Source organism: Ischnura elegans, chromosome 11 (assembly GCF_921293095.1).
Source record: "Ischnura elegans chromosome 11, ioIscEleg1.1, whole genome shotgun sequence".
In the NCBI taxonomy this organism is placed as follows: Eukaryota; Metazoa; Arthropoda; class Insecta; order Odonata; family Coenagrionidae; genus Ischnura; species Ischnura elegans.
In genome coordinates this window covers 102449175-102473636 of record NC_060256.1, presented here as the reverse complement: position 1 = coordinate 102473636, position 24462 = coordinate 102449175, and the positions used below count along the sequence as shown (strand labels likewise).

General features: G+C 40.9%; 1 protein-coding gene across 1 annotated transcript in view; it reads right to left on the bottom strand.

Moving 5' to 3' along the window:
• Positions 1-24462, bottom strand: part of LOC124168126 (intraflagellar transport protein 81 homolog) — a 328055-nt gene that overhangs the window by 90168 nt on the left and 213425 nt on the right. Inside the window, exon 8 of the mRNA XM_046546249.1 lies at positions 9217-9354. Coding sequence (XP_046402205.1) covers positions 9217-9354 — 138 coding nt within the window. The remainder of the gene's footprint in view (positions 1-9216; positions 9355-24462) is intronic.

Genomic DNA, 24462 nt, shown 5'->3' with positions numbered 1-24462 from the left:
CCCAAAGGATACCGACTCAGCCCACAGAAGAAACCTCCTACCCCCTCGAAAAATTAGCATTGGATATCGTGGGGCCTCTTCCGAAATCTTCCCGCGGAAATCAGTACATCTTAACCTGCCAGGACCACTTCACCCGGTATCCCGAGGCCGTGGCCATTCCCAACCAATCCGCGGAAACAATCGCGCGAGCTTTTGTGGTAAATGTTATCTGTCGTCACGGAGTACCGAAATACCTTTTGACAGACCGTGGTGCGAATTTCACCTCCAAACTAATGAAAAATGTCTGTAAACTTTTGCAAATTAAGTCGATATTTACCTCCCCTTACAACCCCGCTGCCAACGGTCGCCTAGAACGAGCGCATCAATCGTTCGCGAATGTAATTTCCCACTATGTCTCGCAGGACCACACAGACTGGGATGACCATTTAAATTTTGCTCTTTTTGTATACCGGAATAGCAAAAATAGGATCACCGGGTATTCCCCTGCCTATTTAATGTACGGAAGAGAACTTAAAATGCCGTGGGATGCCGTATTAGAACCCTCAAGCGTTTCTTACGCCGAGGAACCCCCCTACGAATTGGTAATAAAAAGAAGGCTGCAAATAGCGCATTCGCAAGCCGCAGAATTCAGTAAAGAGAACTTAGAGAGCGACAGGGAGAGGAATAATCAAGGGATATCTCTTCCCCCGCTGATGGTCGGACAAATGGTCCTACTGAGAAATATGAAGCTTCCAGGTGGCGCGAGTAAAAAGCTCGCTTCTCGGTGGATTGGGCCATATGAAGTAATTAAGGTGAGAAGTCCAGTCACCTATGATATTCAAAGCACTCAGCACGGTAGAACCCTGATTGCCCACCGCCGTAACCTTTTACCCCTACCACCTGATCCTGTGCCAACGCAACCCACTTTCCGTGCCGACTGCAGTGATCTCTCATCCCCCTCCCCCCCTTGTGAGCCTCGCCGGACGCCCTCTCCGAGACCTCTCGAAGAAGAAAGTGCGTCGCTGCCCACTCCCCCGACCCCCCGAAGTCATCCTTATAATCTTCGACCCTTACCAGGTCGTGGAATCCACCCTTAGAAATTACTCCCTTCACCATGCCGCACCCTCGGAGACGCCCTGCACTCCGACTCACCACACTTTTGGTGGGAACGTTCGGAGGTACGCGTTGGAGGAGAAGGATCCACCGATTTGACACGTCGGACGCCCGAGGACACCCGGACAATTCCCCCCCCCCCCCCCCCCCCCAGTGCTCCGAGCCGTCAATTCTTTTTGTGTGTGAAAGGACAGGAGACTCGGTTTTATGCTCTATATGTTATGCTTATTTGTTTTTTCCTCAGTGTGACTTTGGACACACAAGTGTTATATTTTTTGTGCAGTGATTTTAGAGATTCTTTTTATTAAATGCAGTGCAGTGTTTTCTATAAATATTTTATTCTATGAGTTTATAGTGACGATGGACACAGTTATCCTTTGGTAGCGTAAGTTGTAGAGCTTTTTATATTTTATTTTAGGACTAAACAGTTATTTTGGACACATTAAGTGCAACATTCAGTGATTTTTTAAAATATGTTCGTGTTTTTTTTCAAGTTATTTTTTATGTTTAAGTGTCTATTCTTGATATTTGCATTGTTAAATTGTTTTTTCCCCTCGATGAAAATTTTGTGAATTTTTTCATGTGGTTTCTTTCAATGTTTTTTGTATGTTGTAATTGTCTATTTTTGTCAATTGTGTTGCGAATTGTTTTTTTTTTTTTTTCGTATGAGTTCTTATATGAAATATTTATGTTGACTTGAGGCTGGAGCGCAATGAAACCTACCCCTCTCCTTTTCAAATCACCCCCCCGTAGATTTATTTGCCAAGGAGGTGATGTGGTAATCGGAAGATACTCTGCGTGGCGGGAAAGGAGGCGGGACGCTACTTTTCCCGCCCTAGGGTGCGTGGGTCCAAGTAGCATTTCTTAGAATTCGGACCACGCCCGAGGGTACTCTACCCTTTCCCGCTGCGACCCCTTTCCCTCCACCCGCACCCCAAGAAAATAGCTATATAGGGCAGAAATTGTGGCCCGCGGGTGACAGTTTTTCGTGGGAGTACAGCAAGTGCGGAGTGCTTGGGCAGAGCGAGTTCGTCGTTCGGGGACTGCTACGACTCTCCTCGGGGGACTCTTCGGGACCTAGACGCGGGAGCTGCGGTAGATCTCGAACGACGACTCGAGTGGGAATCGAGCCGGGTACAACAAGATCCACGTACATCGGCACCGCCTCTCCCTACTCGCCGCCACGTAAGTTCTCTGCCCAAGCATTCCACCTCCGTGCGCGCCAGCCTCAAATCCCCCCCGGTGCAAGTGCAAGAACTGAATAAGAACGAACAATAAAAGCTGTGTTAATTACTCCCAATGAGCATTTGATTCGCTCTCCCTTCGGGACCTTATCCAGGCAGAAGACCTACCAGTAGGTAGCAGTGTCGTCCAGTCGCGACAAGACAACCAATCAACACTTCATAAGGCACATTGGGACATTTATCTGTATCATCAAGATTTATATCAAGAACAACATGAAAAATTGAATGTTGAGCATAATTCATTAAATGAAATATTTTTATTGTGTAACTAAATCCGTAAATGTCGAAAATATTTACATAGTAAATTCAATCGTCGGCTGATGGTGATATTCATTGGTAGGGGCACCGAATTTTCGCGAACCGCGAAACGCGAAATATAACGCGAAATTTTCAAGGTTGCGCGAAATTCACTTGGTTCCACGAAATTTCGCGTTTAAGCACTTTTTCTGCGAATTTGGCGCGATATTTTCCACCGTTGCCGGTAAAAAATACTTTAAGTTTTCTTAAAAAACCGGTATCAAGAACCGAGCGCATAAAGTCGGTGCTTTGGAACCGGCTCGGAACTGTTGCGAGGATTTGAATTTGGCGACCAAATCCGAAATGGTTCGCAGTGTATTCAAGGCCAAAAAGTAAAAAAAAAAGTTTGAAAACGCATATATTACTTTCCAATTGCATGGCGTCAATGTCTTTCTTCTTTTGAGAGTTGCTCCCTAGCACGCGCATTTAAGGGGTCGTCAATTTGTCGCTCTCGCCAAAATTGTAACATTCTGTAGTCGCTGCCACGTAGGCCGCTTTCAAACAAGCTGACCTTTCGCCTGCAGCCGGCCACGGCACGGTGACGTTCTTTCAACATGCTATAGATCTATGGATGTCTTCAAACGAGTCGAATCACACCGTTGCGTTGACGGCAAGGCGCCCATTTCAATCCGGCCCGGCGATGCTCCGTCTACGGCGTGAAATATAGGCTATGCTACATTGAGGCCGCTTTCAGACGAAACGACTTTTCACCGGCCGCCGTTCACGTGAAATTCGGGCGGCTTTCAGACGAAACGACTTTCTGCAGCGCCGTGTGCTGTGCCGTGAACGGCACCAGCGGGAAATCGTTTCGTCTGAGAGTGGTGTTAAGATTGATTCATGTGTATATACAGCAATTCTGCGATATACGAGCAAGATGCGTTTCCAGAGCCTATTCGTAAGTTGATAAACCTATGCAAGCCGTCGAGAAGTGTGGTTATCCTGCAGAATGCAACCCCGCATTACAATTTTACGTTAATTCATGGCCGCTTAGTTTATGAATGTTGTCGCTGTACCGGCGTGTTGAGCAGTTTATTGTTGAGGTTATAAGAACTGCGAGAGTGAAGCATGCAAATCAGTTGTCAATTTAAGTAACAATTTAAGCTAGTTACATCACAGAATGTATTTTAATCTCACTTAGAAGTTACAAAAAAAACCTGGAGAAAGAACCAGTGGCTGCCTGATGTAATGAGACATGTTGGTCGATCATGCATTCTTAACAATGTGTTATTTAACTTTTTTACTTGGTAAATAAAATTATGGAGGCGATCTTGAGTTTTTTTAACAGACCTTTCTTGTTAATTAACATTTTTCGTGAAATTATTTTCATTCACTTCTTGTGGTTGTTTAATTACCTGAATTAATGGCAAATTTAAATAGAGTTCATCCTTGGAACCGAGTATCGAGAACTGATGGGGGAGAACCAGAACGGTACCGAGAGCCGAAAAAATTTAAGAACCGAATCAACCTTAATTTATAGAATTCCTTTACCCAAGTCAGCAATGCACAGTTTGGAAAAGAAAATGAATCTTCGCTTAATAGTATCAAAAAATCTGTGAAACTTTCCATGTGTGAGGTCCTGAAGCAAATAGGATAAAGACTAATATCTAGTTGTCATTCCTTGTATAGTGACCCAGGGAGGAGCATTATTACAGCCATGGGAAGATTATTTAACTCAAGGTGTATATTGACAACTGATGTGAAGGACTTAGACACAATTGTTGCTTATGTCCTCATATAATCATTAACAGAAACTCAAGAACATTTTGGCTATTCTGCTTTGAAGGATTCTGTTAGATCAGTTCAGGAAGAAGGAAAAGAATTTTCAGTACTTCCACTAATAGGGTTGTTCACCATATTTTTTTTATTTAAGAAATTGAAAGATCGTGCTTCAGAAGGGGCAATGACAATTATCTTACGCTATTTTCTTCATTGTACATGTTTAGAGAAGGCTTTAAACAGTGACAAATTTTACGTTACGCCAAAAAGCCCTACTTCCATCTTGAATTGATGTGTGACGTCACAAGCCTGTAGATGCCCTACTGCAGTGTTTGAAGTGGCTCAGCAGGGTTATTCCACTCTTTTTCAAAGATCTCCAGCGTCTGCCGCCAGATCAGTGTTTAAAGAAAATCCAAATTTATCCTTTAATAAGAGTAATAATAAGCAAAATTACCCTTACTTGTACATATTTATTGCTCATCATATCACAAATAGCACTACAACACACACATTTCACGAGCTGTCTTTTTGATACGTATAATCAGTATATTCCAAATCAACTGATTCAATAAAAAACTTGGCTCACAATAAATATAAAACACTATTATGTAACACTAATAAAACATGACAATCGGTTTTCCAATCACTCTGCACACACAAAAGAATTTGCACTCCTTGAAGTTCGTAAGGATTCCCCACACCTCACTTACCACTCATCACTAACGACTTAGAATCAGTTTACGTTATTTTACATTGACATTACGAAGACAATGAAATGAATATAGGCTGAAACAAATTATTAAACTAGCTAAACCAGTAATTGTAACATCAAAAAACTTCGAATTTCACTTTCACTATTACCGTAACCAAAATATGACCAAAACAAACAACAGCGCAACGAAATTCGTGAAATGTAAACACTGACGAATGCTCCAAATGAATTGGCAATAGGTAATAAAATCAAACAGAACTTAGAAGCTAACAAACGAATGAAAATTAATATACGTTCGATGTATCCTCTAAGTACAACTAGCTCAAATATGAAACATATCCTTCGCAATAGTTAGATACCTTAGATCGAAATGTATAGGGTTGATTGAACCAGCATGGAAGAAATAAATAATTTCGTCGAAGATGTTACATTCACAACTCACTTCACTTGTCGCTTCACTCTTTACTTCATCGTCTATATGCAATCAATTCACTCAGGGGTACATTAAGGGCACAAATTTTGTTCACTTGCACTAGCGGCAAAATGAAAGTTCACTGCACGTAGGTAGTTTCCTTGCAAATGCAGCTATACAAAACTTTCAATTCCTGTCAACAATTACACTACATACGTTGCCTGCCTAACTTGAAGAATGGATTTTACGTCGCCTTAATCCATCCGGAAGCTTCATGCACAACAAAGGCCATTTCAAAATAAGGAATAACCTTGGCAAATGTCCAGTCGGCATGCAGACTGCTCAGATTGGCATTGAGCGATCGGGGGTACAGGCTTGTTTCGTCATCACCTCTATTTCAAGATGGCGGACCGTTTTTGGCGGCGTTTAAAATTGTTCGAATTTTGATTACTAATAATTCCATCATTACTTTTTCAACGCATCTGTCATTCATCCCAATCAAAATTAAATTACATCAGAAGTGATATACTATCGTTTTTTTAGACCGTTCTGATAGGCTTGAACAACCCTATTCTTGCCCTTTAAAATGATTTTTCCCCATTTTGTAGAAAATTTTGTGAAAACCCTGTGAATACCTGTGGCAAATATACAGTCACTTTCAAAAGTTTTAGGACAAAGTTTGTGGCGCCACTTCTGCTTCTCAAGAAAATTTAGTTTCCCTTACTCCATTTGTTTTCCTTGCTCACGCACTGCAAATATTTCGCTTCCATGTGAAGATATATGAACAAAGAGGGAGAAGTTACTTGCTAAATTTATCGTTTCGTTTCGATCTTTGATGGATTTAATGATTAATTTTGTGTGCACACTCTGTGTCCTTGCTCCGGTTTTCACTGCTGGTCTGATATTATGTATTACAAAAATCTCAACGCCAGAAGCCGTGGTGGCGTAGTGGAGTTAATGCGACGTCGTCATAGTAAAGGTTGTTGGATCGATTCCCCTGCTCGGAATTAATATCTCAACATTTTTTTCCTTGTAACTCCTTTTGCATTTAATAATGGGTTTCAAATACTTTAAATTCGCTGTAACCGTTATATACTTTTTTTAATGGTAAATGGTGATATACAAGTTAAGAATTGGGCAAGGGTTGACGTATCATTTTTATGGATTGCTAGTACACATTTTGAACGTTAGGGATTTGCAAAAGGGGTAACCGTAACCCGACGGTAAGGGGCGCATTAAAACCCAGAGTTGGTATTAACTTAGTGATTTTAGATTGGCGATGAAGGGTCATACATAGCAGTTGATTATTGCATTAATTAGTTTAGAAAGCTGTTGATTATCATGATTTTCTGCAATGAGCTCCATACTTTTTCACCCGTCCCTTGAGACGGGTGATATGTGCGTCATTATATGACGGCCAACTTGACTTACATACAGCAAATAGCCTCTATAATCATCACATATTACTTCATTTGAGTTTTGCGTTGAATGTGTTTTCTAGTTTTCAATCAATGCAAAGATCCAACTAATTTGTCAGAACGGATTCATCCAAGCAATCGGCGAGCTGGTAATGGAAACCTGTTGATGTTATACCCTATTGCGAATGCACAATCTAGAATTTTATCCAATGAATTAGAAGAAGGCCTAAACAGCCCTAAGAAATAAAAAATATCTTAAGAGACCTCTACGCCATCATCAGCGCAAACCGAAGTACTTCAATCTCCTCCCTTTAGGCCTTCTTCTAATTCATTGGATAAAATTCTAGATTGTGCATTCGCAATAGGGTATAACATCAACAGGTTTCCATTACCAGCTCGCCGATTACTTGGATGAATCCGTTCTGACAAATTAGTTGGATCTTTACATTGATTGAAAACTAGAAAACACATTCAACGCAAAACCCAAATGAAGTAATATGTGATGATTATAGAGGCTATTTGCTGTATGTAAGTCAAGTTGGACGTCATATAATGACGCACATATCACCCGTCTCAAGGGACGGGTGAAAAAGTATGGAGCTCATTGCAGAAAATCATGATAATCAACAGCTTTCTAAACTAATTAATGCAATAATCAACTGCTATGTATGACCCTTCATCGCCAATCTAAAATCACTAAATTAATACCAACTCTGGGTTTTAATGCGCCCCTTACCGTCGGGTTACGGTTACCCCTTTTGCAAATCCCTAACGTTCAAAATGTGTACTAGCAATCCATAAAAATGATACGTCAACCCTTGCCCAATTCTTAACTTGTATATCACCATTTACCATTAAAAAAAGTATATAACGGTTACAGCGAATTTAAAGTATTTGAAACCCATTATTAAATGCAAAAGGAGTTACAAGGAAAAAAAATGTTGAGATATTAATTCCGATCAGGAGAATCGATCCAACAACCTTTACTATGACGACGTCGCATTAACTCCACTACGCCACCACGGCTTCTGGCGTTGAGATTTTTGTAATACATAATATCAGACCAGCAGTGAAAACCGGAGCAAGGACACAGAGTGTGCACACAAAATTAATCATTAAATCCATCAAAGATCGAAACGAAACGATAAATTTAGCAAGTAACTTCTCCCTCTTTGTTCATATATCTTCACATGGAAGCGAAATATTTGCAGTGCGTGAGCAAGGAAAACAAATGGAGTAAGGGAAACTAAATTTTCTTGAGAAGCAGAAGTGGCGCCACAAACTTTGTCCTAAAACTTTTGAAAGTGACTGATGCAGGAAGAGGATTTTCCATGCATGGAAATATAAATAAAAGAACCACTAAACTTCCAAAAATGTATAATTAAAGTCAAGTTTGACCAATGGATCTCAATTCTAGTAAAATAAGGATTCAGCCAATTTTAAATTCCAGAGTGTGAATAATCTCAGAGGGCATATTAAAAAAATATAGATAATTGACAAACACATATGTAATTGCATGTGTTGATATTATATTTAAGTAAAAACTATAAGTTTTTTACATCATGCAGGCCAATGAGACAATGAAATTTAGACCAATCAAAAATATTCCCCATGTCAAAATCACGTTTGTCAAGCGGTATGCGGTTGAAATACATACATACAGAGCAAAAAGTGTTTATGATGTGTATGTAACAAATGCTTAACTTATTCCTTTAGCATTTGCTTTGACCCTTCTTTGTCATGGTTTTTACCATTAAAAATATATTTAAGATGCCAATAAGCATTTTTATTGGTGATTATTGTTCTTGGAATAAAAAACAATATTTGTGACGAGTGACTTTTTATGACGAAACTGTATTTTTTTATGACGAAATTGCAGTTTTATGACGAAATTTTAAACCGAAATTGACAGATTTTTATGACGAAATTCACAGTTTTTATCCACCGATAATCTTTGCCTCTATTCATTGGAAATTCCCGCCAAGCCCGGAAGTCTCAAAAGATTGAGACTTCATGAGTCTCAACAGGACTCCCGACCCTGGCACAACTCTCGCTGCAATTGGAAGGGTTCCATTCCGACAATGCCAATGAGAAATGAAAGTTTCGTCTAGACTGCCGAGATGAAACTCGCACAGCACTACCAATTACTCCCACAGGTGCCACCAAATATTAAAAAGTAATACATATCCAATGAGGATCTAAAAGCATCTTAAAATGCGAAGTAAAATTTCTCCAGAGGGTGGAAAAGGAATCAATCGATTAAATTGAGCGTAAAAATATACAGCATAACCAGTGAAAAGGCTGTTTGCCTTGGGGGCTACTCACATGCAGCTGTTGTAGCACCTCCAACGTGCGCACCACCACACCCAGCTCTGCCTGCATTGCATGCACCATGCGGTGGCCTCCTTGCGCTGCATTGCCATACCTCTGCTGCTGCAACCCCACCCTCTGCGATCCCTCATCCTGCAACAGTGAGCAAATTCCAATCAGCAAAAATATTCCGTCTCCATTGAGCCAAACTCATTTGCAATCACTTTTGGAGCACCATATCCATTTTCATTTTGTCGCTTTCCATCATCACTTTAATAATAATAATAATAATAATAATAATAATAATAATAATTTGTTTTGTCTAGAGACCTTACAGCAAAAGATATAAGACACGTCATGAAAGGAAAAAAAATGCATATATATATATAATGTGTTTTCGGCCTTCATTCCATCACCACGCCACAGTGTGTCATCGTCTTGCATTTATGTTTCTATCTCTTTCTTTCAATTTCTATTATGTGTTATTATGATTGTATATTCGCCTGTGGCGACCTGTGTGAATGTGAATTTGAAATGTATATATATATATATATATAATAGATTATAAATAATTGTATGTTCACAGGATATTAATGCTTAATTGGAGGAATCAAATAGGTATTCGTTAACAGAATAATAATTCTTCTCATGAAGAAAAGATTTTAACTTCCTTTTGAATGACTCCGCATTGACTGAATTGATTTCAAATGCGCAGGAAGTTTATTATAAATTCTGAGGCCCAGCTTTGATCTGTTAGTCCTAATGGTATGATAATGAATGTTATTACAATTCCTAGTTTCATATTTGTGAACATCACAATTGAGCATAAACAAATCAAGATTACGTACAAAAATTAAAATTGATAATAAATATACACACGGGAGTGGAAGAATGTTAAGTGCTTTAAAAATAGGCTTGGAGGGAGCATCAAAAGGTTTTTTTGCAATGATTCTAATTGCACGTTTTTGTAATGTGAACACCTTGGAGGCATGAGGGGATGAGCCCCAAAAAATTATATTGTATGACATTCGAGAATAAAAGATACCGTAATACAATGTAAGAAGAATATTTAAATCAACAGAGTTCCTAAGGTGTCTTAATAGATAGCAGATTGAACTTAGTTTGTTGGCTAAGAAGTCAATATTCATCTCATAGGACATATTACTACATAAGTATGCACCAAGGAATTTTGTGTGGGACACATTCTCAATAGACTTTTTATCCAATCTAATTAGGATGCTCTCGAGAACATTGCTATTACCACAAAATTGAACAGTGTGTGTCTTTTGTGTGTTTAAAATCAATTTGTTAGCTGTACACCAGCTTAAAATACTATCATTTGCATTTTTAGAGCTCATAATAATGTCATTTTGAGTTGGAGAAGAAAGTAAAGTATTCGTATCATCAGCATATAATATGACTTTAGAACCTGGAATATTACTGAGGGAATGAGCTAAATCATGTATGTACATTAAAAATAAGATTGGGCCTAAGATTGAACCCTGAGGAACTCCTACGGTGGTAGAAGTACTTTTGGAAGAGTATATACTGCCATTTACAGACAGTGAGACAGCCTGTGTCCGATTGCTGAGGTATGACTGAAGCCATTTATTGGCAATGCCTCTCACTCCAAAATAATTAAGTTTACGAAGTAGGCGAGAGTGATCCACAAAATCAAATGCCTTGGAGAAGTCATAAAAGATTCCTACAGTTTTTTGCTTGTTGTCAAGTGAGGACAAAATAAAGTCAGTGGCATGGAATAGAGCAGATGTAGTAGAGCGATTTTTACGGAAGCCGTGTTGATTTGAGGAGATTAAGGCATATTTATCCAGGAAAGACATTAATTGGTTGTAGAATACTTTTTCGAATACTTTTTCGAATACTTTAGATAAGACATTTTGTTTAGCAATTGGCCTATAGTTATCCAAATTATTGGGGCAGCCTTTATTTTTATATAAAGGGATAATAATGGAATGCTTGAGAGAAGATGGGAAAATCCCTTGAGTAAGGGATTCATTACTCAGAAATAGAAGAGGTTCCTTTATGCATCTATAAGAGAGATATAATATTCTCCCTGGGATGTGATCAGGGCCCGAAAAGTTTTTGTTAGCTAGGGTTGAAATTATAGCTTGTAAATCCGATTCCGTACAAGGATGAATAAAAATTGAAAAAGCACTAGACTCTGGAGCAAGTTTGCAGAAGAGGTAAGAGAGGTGGGTAACGGTGGTGTAATTGTAAAAAGGTTACTGAATTCATTTGCTAAATTTGTGATATCAATGTGTGCATTATCACTGGATTGAGCTATTCTAGGGAGAATGTGCTGATGAAACTTTCCCGTTGACTCTCGAATAATATCCCAAGATGTTTTGGACTTATTACTAGATGAAATTACCCTCTCATTGTTATAGGATTTTTTTGGAAAGTTCCAATAATCTCCGATAATTCTTTTTTTTTTGCCCTGTATTCATCATGAAGGAGAGGACAATTTGAGCATTTAACTCTGGCAGAAAGATTTTTGAGCATGACAGAAAAGTGGCGAATTTGTTCAGTAACCCAAGGTTTTTTATGCGATAAAGCAGCTCTTCTCATAGGACGGAGGGGGAAGGCAACATCGAATGAGTGTTGAAGACAGTCATGAAAGTATTGAAAACTTGCTTCAAATGAATGACTATTATATACAACAGACAAGTCAGAGGATTCCAATAGGGATATAAATGTGTCAATGTTTTCTTGCGAATAAACTCTGGTGAGATGTGAATGTTGACAATGTGTACGTGGGTCTACGTTTAAATAAGATAATACGGGAAAGTGATCAGATATGGTGGAGTTGAGAACTTTAGTATTTACCTTATTTAAGTGTATATTAGAAACAATATTATCCAACAGTGATTGTGAATTTGGTGTAATTCTGGTGGGTGTAGCTGTAATCGTAGGCATTAAATTATAGGATTTAAGCAATCTCAAGAAATCTTTAGATGAATTATCATCAACTAGTAAATTGCAATTAAAATCACCGGTTAGATTGTTGTGGACGTTGTTACCAACATTATAAAGTTCATCTAATAAATAGCCAAGTTTATCTAGAAACACTGTGAAGTTACCAAGTGGAGATCTGTACACACTTAATATATACAGCTTCTTATGATTATTTAAAGCTAAACAAGTAATACAGCACTCAAAAGTTCGCTCTTCATTTAGTTGCAGACTAGAAAATTGGTTTGACACAATTGTTAGATTAGTTTTGACGAATATGATGACGCCGCCGTTTTTATGATGAGTACGGGCATACGCATCTGCAACGATATACCCATGAAGTGAGATAGTAGGAAGTTATTGTAAGGTCAGCCAATTTTCACAAAGACACAGCACATCGGGTTGAAAGGTATCTAATAAGGCTTCATAGTTCGAGAAGTTTATTTCGTAGGCACTGTATATTTAAATGCAGCACGGAAAGTGATCGTTCTGTCACGAGAGGTAGCGATGTTCCTAGTCAAGAGGTTGTCTCAGCAATGGATGCAGAAGATTCATCGGTGGAGTTGAGCTCACGGAAGAAATTTCGATCATTTGAAACGAAATTTGTTGACCACAGCATCAACAGGCCAATATTGCAAATCAAGAATTTTTTCAAGATCAGTGGAATCTACTCCTATTTTAAAAGAGCCAAAAGAGCTTTTTCCCGACACTGTATCAACATAATCACAAGCTATACCAATATTTTTGATGACGTGATGTTTAACCTCGTCAATTGTCGTATCCTTACAAATTCGACCCACGTAAACGGCAACTGTCCTTTTGGCCGGGCGAAGAGAAAACGATCTCACGGGGACTTTCTGTTCTCCTTCTTTCTTCGTCAACACTGTCCTTTTATTTACAGAAACGTTAGAATTCAGGGATTTGGGCTTAGAAGATGAAGGGGTGGCTGAATTGTTATTAGGTTTTGCACTTAGGTTGTTAGCTGAATGCTGATTTCGACGATTAACTGTAGCCTTGTGCGAAGATTAAACGGAATTCACCCTTTTGTCACTCAGATGGTTTTTTGATGGCTTTCCCCACCCAGCTCTATTCCATCCACTCAACTGGAATGCAATGCCCAACATTTGATGCATGAAGAATAAGAATAGTAATTGGGTTGCAATAAACAGGCTTTAAAAAAAAAAACTGCCCAAAGCCCCCTAAGCAGGCTTTTTTAGAAAAAAGCTGCACTCCAGGAGTGCCGACAGAAGTGAAAACTTGAAATAACGTGAGCATTTTTGAATGTAAGGAATAATTTGGAGATAATAAGAAGTTTTCATTTCAAAAAATTTTTCTCCCCGTGTATCCTCTTTAATATTTCTACAATATATAATTCTAAACACTTCACTTTTAAAAATTAATTTTATGGCACAACATTCGAATAAGTTACTCAAATTGAACGTATTAAAATAAATTGAGTTACATTGTACTAAACTTCACTATTCTTGTATCGAATACACTCTCCTGCACGAGTTTGGACGGGTGAAGATGAGTCCAATGGTTTGTACCCCTCCAGAAGTACTGTATATATAGCGAGTATATTGTGTATATGTATACAGAATATATATAATGGGGAACTTGCATGGGTCATCGATTGCTATAGGAACTAATTTGAAAAGGTCAAATGGATACATTAGCTCGCAAAAATACCTAAAGTTTCTCCATTCATCATCAAAAGAAATAAAAAATTGACTTTAACATCGAGAAAAATTTCTCCGAGCCGACCACTGCACGAAGACACTCCCAAGTAGCAAAAGAATATTGAAAAATGATTTTAAAATTATTTCAAATGATTTTAAAATCAAAATATCATAAGATGGCTAAATTCATGACTTTTTCAAGATTTTAAAATAATTTTAAAATAAAGTATTAGGCGTTGCCTCTTTTTAAGTCTTGTACTATTTGATCTCATTTTGTTGATAGTATATTCTTGGATATGCAGGAAGTAATGGCTTATTTTTGCCAAAAATGTTCCTTTTTTAATTTCACAGAAAAATAATTATGTGAACATTATTTTAAAACAATTTCAAAATTATTTTACACACATTTTAAAATAATTTTGAAATGATTTGATAATTATTTTCTAATCATTTTAACATAATAGTAAAATCATTTTAACATAATTTTGAAATAATTAGGTCATTATTTTGAAATCATTTTAAAACGCTCATATAAATTTTCATTGGTACATATAATCAGTGTGATAAAATAAACCAGTATAAAAATTCTCATTCCTTGGAGGTGATTGTGGATAACTGTCAAGTAGCTTCACATAAAACAAGTAATACAGATGATTTTGGAGACTTTGTCTACCAAAAATGAATCCCTTTTTTCAAAAGTGAGTTTGAATTTCGCCATCTTGAAATCCACAAAACGGTATTTTTTTGGCAGTTTTCCATAATATTTCTAGAAAATTAAAATAATGAATTTATGGGGAAAAATATCCCAAAATGAAGGCATACCATCAAAAAATAGACATTGAATGATCCGAGAATGCAATCAAGGGACGCCTGAAAACACTCTCAATATGTGCTTTATTGCATACTAAAAAGGGATAAGCCCTGAGTGCTCCTTTCTTCACATTTGTTTTCTAATCCAAACACAGACATCTGCCTTTGAAGCTGTCAAAGTGTCAATGGTGATGGTAGGCATTCCGTGAAAGCATGCAGTTAAGGAGATGCTATAATTCTCACAATGCTTGTACTACTTCCATCCTACCGATGTGTATTTATGACTGAAATCACTTTTGTATGTGCTTGGTTTGTTTTCTGTTTTTGAGTTAATTTGTTGTGTTTTATTTGTCTGTAAACATGTTTGTTTTTAAACGATTTAAGTTTTTCCTGGTGAATACTTCTGACAAATGTTTCTCGGGTTTGCATCCAGGTTAAAGCTTTTATGTAAGCCGACGTTTCGGAAGACGACTTGTCTTCCATCCTCAAGGCTGTGTTACTTGAATGAAGTTCAATTTCACACTGAACAGGATCGACCGTTTACGGAGACAACAATACGGCTCAGGTGTCGTCCGATTGGCTGTAGGTCTTTTGAAATTCTTCACGTTTAATCCTTATGTTTTTCATACAGCTGAATACAGGTCTCCATGTAGTGCTTAGATGAAAGCCGGTGTCCCGATTGAAATTTTTGGGATTGAGGCGGATCTCTATTGCTTCCTTAACTACGCGGTCCCAGTAACGTTGAGCATGGCAAAGGATTTTGGTGTCGTCCCATTTAATAGCATGGTCTTCATTAATGCTGTGTTCCGCCACGGCCGACTTTTCTGGTTGCGCTAATCTGAAAAATCTCCGGTGTTCTTTCAGCCTCGTCTCAATCGTTCGGCCTGTCTCCCCCACATACATTTCACCACATTCACAAGGTATTCCATAAACCCCTGGTGTCTTCAACCCAATCGGATCTTTCACCCTAACCAAGCGGTGCCTTAATTTAGGTGGTGGCAGATGGACAGTTTTGATATTATACCGTCGTAGAATGCGGTGGATCTTACCAGATATGGTTGACACATATGGGATTAAGGCTGTTGATAGCGGTTTTTCAGGCGGCTCATCCGGGCAACTCTTTTGTTTTATGTTGAGTCTGCTTAGGGCCTTAAAAATCTCTTGTTTTCCATAGCCATTCCGTAAAAATGTTTTCTTAAGGTGGTCTAACTCGGCTGAGATGCTTGTATTATCTGATATTAACTTGGCTCTATGGACCAAGGTAGATAATACAGCGGCCTTCTGCGATGGATGGTGGTGGCTCTGTTCGTTGAGATACAGGTCAGTATGCGTTGGCTTCCTATAAACGGAATAACCTAGGCTCCCATCTTCTTTCCTATGTATTAGGATGTCCAGGAAAGGAAGTCGCCCATTCTCTTCTACCTCCATGGTAAATGTGATACTCGGGTGTTGGTTGTTCATATGAGTCAAAAATTCGTGCAATGCAGCTGTGCCATGTGGCCAAACTAAAAAAGAATCGTCCACATATCTGAAAAAACATTTTGGACGGCAGGGAGCGGTATCGAGGGCTTTTCTCTCAAAATCTTCCATGAAGAAATTAGTGATAGCCGGTGATATTGGTGAACCCATTGCGACACCATCCATTTGCTCATAAAAAATATCCTCAAAAGAAAAATAGGAGGAAGTGAGCACATGATGAAAAAGTTTGACCGTCTTCTTATCGAATTTACTCTCTAGCAGACTCAAGGTGTCAACAAGAGGGACCCGCGTGAAGAGAGACACCACATCTAAACTAACCATCAAATCGGTAGGATCTAAACGAATACCCTTAAGAGTGTTCACAAATTCTAGTGAGTTTTTCACATGGTGTTCACTGAGACCCAAGAATGGTGTTAGGATACCCGTAAGATATTTGGCAACGTAATATGTGGGAGAGTTAATTGCGCTGACAATCGGCCTCAACGGTGTTCCTTCCTTATGAATCTTGGGCAACCCATAAAACCTAGGAGGCACTGGTGCTTGAGGTAGCAGGTTCTTTGCTGTCTCTGGTGGCAAATTCATTTCTTTAATTAACTTTGAGGTCCTTCTGGCGATGATATCCGTAGGATCTCGGGGTATTCTCCTGTACGTACTGCCGCTGAGTAATTCCAGAACCTTTTCACGGTAATCATCACTTTTCATAAGAACGGTAGCATTTCCCTTGTCCGCAGGAAGAACAACGATTGAAGTTTTTCTTCTCAAAGAATTCAGAGCATTCCTCTCATTCTTAGAAAAGTTGGCTTTGGGCAGAACTGCATTTTTAAGTACATGAGAGATATCACTTCTTACCTCCTCGGCTGCATCACTGGGAAGTTTCCGAATTGCTTCCTCTACCCCTCCAATTATATCTCCAAATGGAATATTTCTTGGAGCGGGGGCGAAATTTAGTCCCTTAGAAAGAACTGAAAATGTACCTTCATCAATCCTCTCATCAGTTAAGTTAACAACTGTCCGGTGGTGATCAGTCGTGGGGAGCCGTTTCTCGGAAGATAATCTATTTATCAACTTCTTATTCAGCCTTTCCGTGTCTTGCTTGTGAACTGATTCTCCCAAAGCACTAGTTGCACGATCAACAAACTCCCAATCGAGTGGTGATAAAATGGTAGAGAGGCGTAGGTGGAGGTCCATCAGTCTTCTTGCGTTGCAATCCAGACTTCGTCTCTTGTCCTGAATTCGTTCTCTAAGCAAGGCAAAACTCGTCCGTCGAAGGATACGATCCACTTTCTTCGATTTCAGTGGTGACTTGATCTTGGCAAAGGTTGGGATGACTTCCTCGTCACGGCACTTCACGAGAAAATTAAGACTGCAAAGAAGTCTTGCCTTCTCCTTCCGCAACGCACCAAGTTCACAAATATAGCGATGTATCTCCTCCCCGTAGAGGTGAATAATAAACGATTTAAGTTTTTCCTGGTGAATACTTCTGACAAATGTTTCTCGGGTTTGCATCCAGGTTAAAGCTTTTATGTAAGCCGACGTTTCGGAAGACGACTTGTCTTCCATCCTCAAGGCTGTGTTACTTGAATGAAGTTCAATTTCACACTGAACAGGATCGACCGTTTACGGAGACAACAATACGGCTCAGGTGTCGTCCGATTGGCTGTAGGTCTTTTGAAATTCTTCACGTTTAATCCTTATGTTTTTCATACAGCTGAATACAGGTCTCCATGTAGTGCTTAGATGAAAGCCGGTGTCCCGATTGAAATTTTTGGGATTGAGGCGGATCTCTATTGCTTCCTTAACTACGCGGTCCCAGTAACGTTGAGCATGGCAAAGGATTTTGGTGTCGTCCCATTTAATAGCATGGTCTTCATTAATGCTGTGTTCCGCCACGGCCGACTTTTCTGGTTGCGCTAATCTGAAAAATCTCCGGTGTTCTTTCAGCCTCGTCTCAATGCTTATAGCTTTTGATCATATGATATAAGAATTAGGGTTCAATTTGCCTTATTAAGCTACTTTGGATATGAAATAAGTAAAAATTGACATTTTTTTCTTATCTCCCAATATAATTTCTTCTCTGTGTTGATTAACATCACAGTCTTGTTTTTGGTAAAAATGAGATTATACACCGTGAAATATGTTTTTTCTTCGTACGTAATTCGGATGAATCTGATTTGCGTTTGATTTTCGTCTTTTTAAAAGCTCAGCGATTACCGAGGCTATAATGTGGGGGAGACAGGCCGAACGATTGAGACGAGGCTGAAAGAACACCGGAGATTTTTCAGATTAGCGCAACCAGAAAAGTCGGCCGTGGCGGAACACAGCATTAATGAAGACCATGCTATTAAATGGGACGACACCAAAATCCTTTGCCATGCTCAACGTTACTGGGACCGCGTAGTTAAGGAAGCAATAGAGATCCGCCTCAATCCCAAAAATTTCAATCGGGACACCGGCTTTCATCTAAGCACTACATGGAGACCTGTATTCAGCTGTATGAAAAACATAAGGATTAAACGTGAAGAATTTCAAAAGACCTACAGCCAATCGGACGACACCTGAGCCGTATTGTTGTCTCCGTAAACGGTCGATCCTGTTCAGTGTGAAATTGAACTTCATTCAAGTAACACAGCCTTGAGGATGGAAGACAAGTCGTCTTCCGAAACGTCGGCTTACATAAAAGCTTTAACCTGGATGCAAACCCGAGAAACATTTGTCAGAAGTATTCACCAGGAAAAACTTAAATCGTTTATTATTCACCTCTACGGGGAGGAGATACATCGCTATATTTGTGAACTTGGTGCGTTGCGGAAGGAGAAGGCAAGACTTCTTTGCAGTCTTAATTTTCTCGTGAAGTGCCGTGACGAGGAAGTCATCCCAACCTTTGCCAAGATCAAGTCACCACTGAAATCGAAGAAAGTGGATCGTATCCTTCGACGGACGAGTTTTGCCTTGCTTAGAGAACGAATTCAGGACAAGAGACGAAGTCTGGATTGCAACGCAAGAAGACTGATGGACCTCCACCTACGCCTCTCTACCATTTTATCACCACTCGATTGGGAGTTTGTTGATCGTGCAACTAGTGCTTTGGGAGAATCAGTTCACAAGCAAGACACGGAAAGGCTGAATAAGAAGTTGATAAATAGATTATCTTCCGAGAAACGGCTCCCCACGACTGATCACCACCGGACAGTTGTTAACTTAACTGATGAGAGGATTGATGAAGGTACATTTTCAGTTCTTTCTAAGGGACTAAATTTCGCCCCCGCTCCAAGAAATATTCCATTTGGAGATATAATTGGAGGGGTAGAGGAAGCAATTCGGAAACTTCCCAGTGATGCAGCCGAGGAGGTAAGAAGTGATATCTCTCATGTACTTAAAAATGCAGTTCTGCCCAAAGCCAACTTTTCTAAGAATGAGAGGAATGCTCTGAATTCTTTGAGAAGAAAAACTTCAATCGTTGTTCTTCCTGCGGACAAGGGAAATGCTACCGTTCTTATGAAAAGTGATGATTACCGTGAAAAGGTTCTGGAATTACTCAGCGGCAGTACGTACAGGAGAATACCCCGAGATCCTACGGATATCATCGCCAGAAGGACCTCAAAGTTAATTAAAGAAATGAATTTGCCACCAGAGACAGCAAAGAACCTGCTACCTCAAGCACCAGTGCCTCCTAGGTTTTATGGGTTGCCCAAGATTCATAAGGAAGGAACACCGTTGAGGCCGATTGTCAGCGCAATTAACTCTCCCACATATTACGTTGCCAAATATCTTACGGGTATCCTAACACCATTCTTGGGTCTCAGTGAACACCATGTGAAAAACTCACTAGAATTTGTGAACACTCTTAAGGGTATTCGTTTAGATCCTACCGATTTGATGGTTAGTTTAGATGTGGTGTCTCTCTTCACGCGGGTCCCTCTTGTTGACACCTTGAGTCTGCTAGAGAGTAAATTCGATAAGAAGACGGTCAAACTTTTTCATCATGTGCTCACTTCCTCCTATTTTTCTTTTGAGGATATTTTTTATGAGCAAATGGATGGTGTCGCAATGGGTTCACCAATATCACCGGCTATCACTAATTTCTTCATGGAAGATTTTGAGAGAAAAGCCCTCGATACCGCTCCCTGCCGTCCAAAATGTTTTTTCAGATATGTGGACGATTCTTTTTTAGTTTGGCCACATGGCACAGCTGCATTGCACGAATTTTTGACTCATATGAACAACCAACACCCGAGTATCACATTTACCATGGAGGTAGAAGAGAATGGGCGACTTCCTTTCCTGGACATCCTAATACATAGGAAAGAAGATGGGAGCCTAGGTCATTCCGTTTATAGGAAGCCAACGCATACTGACCTGTATCTCAACGAACAGAGCCACCACCATCCATCGCAGAAGGCCGCTGTATTATCTACCTTGGTCCATAGAGCCAAGTTAATATCAGATAATACAAGCATCTCAGCCGAGTTAGACCACCTTAAGAAAACATTTTTACGGAATGGCTATGGAAAACAAGAGATTTTTAAGGCCCTAAGCAGACTCAACATAAAACAAAAGAGTTGCCCGGATGAGCCGCCTGAAAAACCGCTATCAACAGCCTTAATCCCATATGTGTCAACCATATCTGGTAAGATCCACCGCATTCTACGACGGTATAATATCAAAACTGTCCATCTGCCACCACCTAAATTAAGGCACCGCTTGGTTAGGGTGAAAGATCCGATTGGGTTGAAGACACCAGGGGTTTATGGAATACCTTGTGAATGTGGTGAAATGTATGTGGGGGAGACAGGCCGAACGATTGAGACGAGGCTGAAAGAACACCGGAGATTTTTCAGATTAGCGCAACCAGAAAAGTCGGCCGTGGCGGAACACAGCATTAATGAAGACCATGCTATTAAATGGGACGACACCAAAATCCTTTGCCATGCTCAACGTTACTGGGACCGCGTAGTTAAGGAAGCAATAGAGATCCGCCTCAATCCCAAAAATTTCAATCGGGACACCGGCTTTCATCTAAGCACTACATGGAGACCTGTATTCAGCTGTATGAAAAACATAAGGATTAAACGTGAAGAATTTCAAAAGACCTACAGCCAATCGGACGACACCTGAGCCGTATTGTTGTCTCCGTAAACGGTCGATCCTGTTCAGTGTGAAATTGAACTTCATTCAAGTAACACAGCCTTGAGGATGGAAGACAAGTCGTCTTCCGAAACGTCGGCTTACATAAAAGCTTTAACCTGGATGCAAACCCGAGAAACATTTGTCAGATGTTTGTTTTTGTTTTGATTTCTTTTTGCTGATTGGACGCTATGGTGATGGGATATAAATAACCCAGTGAGAAATGGGTGGTGGAATCCACGTTGAGTGGTGGATATTTGGTGGTGGTGGATATTGAGTGGTTGGACCCACGTGGAATCCACGTTGATTTCAAGTGGATTTGTGGTGATTAGCATAAAATGTTAAACAGAATTTGAAATTTGTGGAACTTAACTCTCTGGTGACATTGCATCATTTATCATCCTGAAACCACGCTAGTTATGTGAAAATGTTTCGCACATTCTATTTTTATATAATTCGTGGAAAGGCAGCCATGAGAGCACATGAAAAATCGTAGACACATATATAGAAGGTTTAGATATAGAGTGGTTGAGGTTTTAATGGTTTTAGGACAGCACCTACTGCTGTTTTAATTTTTCCACCAAATTTCCACGTGGATTCCACGACCAAAAACACGTGGTATCCACGTTACATCTCCACGTGGGTTCCACGTGGATTCCACCACCCATTTCTCACTGGGAAGCGATTGTTAGTTAGAAAAGCCATCTTGAAGTGAATGTATATTAAGAAAAGAAAAAAAATACAGTGAGTCAAGTGATATTTTCCTTGTGTTACATCGCTTTGATATGTTAGTATGTTATCAGAGAAATGGATTGTGGAAGGTTACTCAGGATTTCCACTGGGTCAGGTTCTCCAACTCCATCTTGGCCGACGTTTCGATGGACGAGTTGTCCATCGTCATCCAGACATGTCGAATCTTGAAAATCGTCCTCCATATATGATATATTTTCAAGATTCAATATGTCTGGATCACGATGGACACGATGGATGGATGGATGTCTATTCGAGTTCTCCACCGGGTAATCTCCTTCATGGCTGCCGACGTTTCGGGGTACGAGTCATACTCCATCTTCAGGGCTGAGTGTCATTTCTCGGAACGTGTTCGCCTTATATAGGGTGCCAGGAAACCAGTGGCGGATACAGAAAACACTCAAGGGGGGGGGCGCAAAAGATATATTGAGTTGCTTCTACTTTTATCATGATAAGAAATAATCAAGTCACAGGTAGAGTAATAGAAAATTTTAATTAAAGTAATTATACACGTATTTAAGACAATGCCATCTTATGATATAAAAAAGTCACAATTGTGGTTCTGCAATGTTTGGCAATACAGCCGGACCCGCAAGGGACGGGCGTGCGCCCCCTGCGCCCCCCATCTATATCCGCCACTGTGGGAAACTGTGTGTGAAGTTTGTTTTTCTATTAAATCAACAAATAGTAATGAGAAAAGTCACCTGAATCACTTGTGTGAGCTAATTTAAAGTTTGATCTCAGTGAATAAATAGTTGTTTTCATCATAACGAGCTCTGTTATTGTAAGTTGTACTTGATCAATATAAGAATGGTAGTGACTTCCAGTTTTTGATTACATATTCTATTAGCCTGAAAAAAGATCGGATGCTTTCCCGGCGTATGCTGGTGGTAAAGGCTATTCGAGTTCTCCACCGGGTATAAATCTCCTTCATGGCTGCCGATGTTTCGGGGTACGAGTCGTACTCCATCTTCAGGGCTGAGTGTCATTTCTCGGAAGGTGTTCGCCTTATATAAAGTGCTGGGATATCAGGTTCCCTCTGATTGGTCCTTGGTATTAGCCAAGAAGACCAGGGAAAAAATTATTTTTTTCTGTGAATAGCATGTTCTTCGGTGTTTTCGCATATTTTAGCAGTAATTCCCTTCTCCAAAGACTCATCGCTAAGGAATTTATTTGGATGATTGCGACCGTTGTCAGTATACTTATAAAAACCCCTGGAAACCCCCCGGACCCCCTTCAAAACATCGTCATAAGCTAAAATGCCACAATACGGCTAGCATGCGTCTACATTCAGCCACATTATCCCCCGGCAGCCTTTGTAAACGATCGGGGAAAGGTGGTAGTACGCATTGCTCTGTGAGGAGTGAAAACCCTGGCGGCGAAGCTGCCCCCGCCCCAGGAACGACGGAGACATTCCAAGGAGTCAGAGGCGCGGAAACCCTCCGAGAACCCTCGGGCGGCAAATCCGCTCCAACACGTGGAGCAGCCGAATGGGTGTCTTACGAGGGGGGAGGGCGCCGATAACCCTTGGGCGGCGAAGCCGCCCAAAAACGAGGAACGGCGAAGCCGTTCCGAGGAGTCGACGGTTCGGGGGGACACAGTAAACCTTGGGTGGCGAAGGCGCCCCATCACCAGGAAGCTTACGGGGGGAGGGCGCCGATAACCACGATTACCGATTTCCACGAGGCGATGGCTCGTGGAAATAGGTAAACCTTGGGAGGCGAAGCCGCCCCATTACGACGAGGTAACCCTTGGGCGGTGAAGCCGCCCACAGGCGAGGAACGGCGCAGCCGTTCCGAGTAGTCGAAGGCGCGGGGGAACACCGGTAAACCTTGGGCGGCGAAGCCGCCCCGCCACGAGGAAGGGCGATGCCGTTCCCAGGAGTCCACGCCTCTGGGGGACTCGGGTAACCCTTGGGCGGCAAAGCTGCCCTAACACGATGAACGGCGAAGCCGTTCCGAGGTACTAGCTGCTGTCTGTTGGAGGGCTGCCTCAATAGATGGGCGGCGAAGCCGACCCACAACGAGAAACGGCGAAGCCGACCCACAACGAGAAACGGCGAAGCCGTGCCGAGGAGTCCCGGGTGGGACGGCGAAGCCGGCGAGGAACGAGGAAGGGCGATGCCGTTCCCAGGAGTCCACGCCTAGGGGGGACTCGGGTAACCCTTGTGCGGCGAAGCCGCCCTCACACGATGAACGGCAAAGCCGTTCCGAGGAACTAGCTGCTGTCTGTCGGAGGGCTGCCTAAATATATGGACGGCGAAGATGACCCCTCGGCGAGGAACGGCGAAGCCGTTCCGAGTAGCCACGGGGTGGACGGCAAAGCCGCCCGGCGGGGGCAGCCGGCGAAGCCGGATGCGGGGGGTTTTAGGGGGCGTAGCCCCCTAACGAGCGCGCGCAGCGCGGCGAGTCTATATTGTATACAACCCGATGTGTGACAGATACCT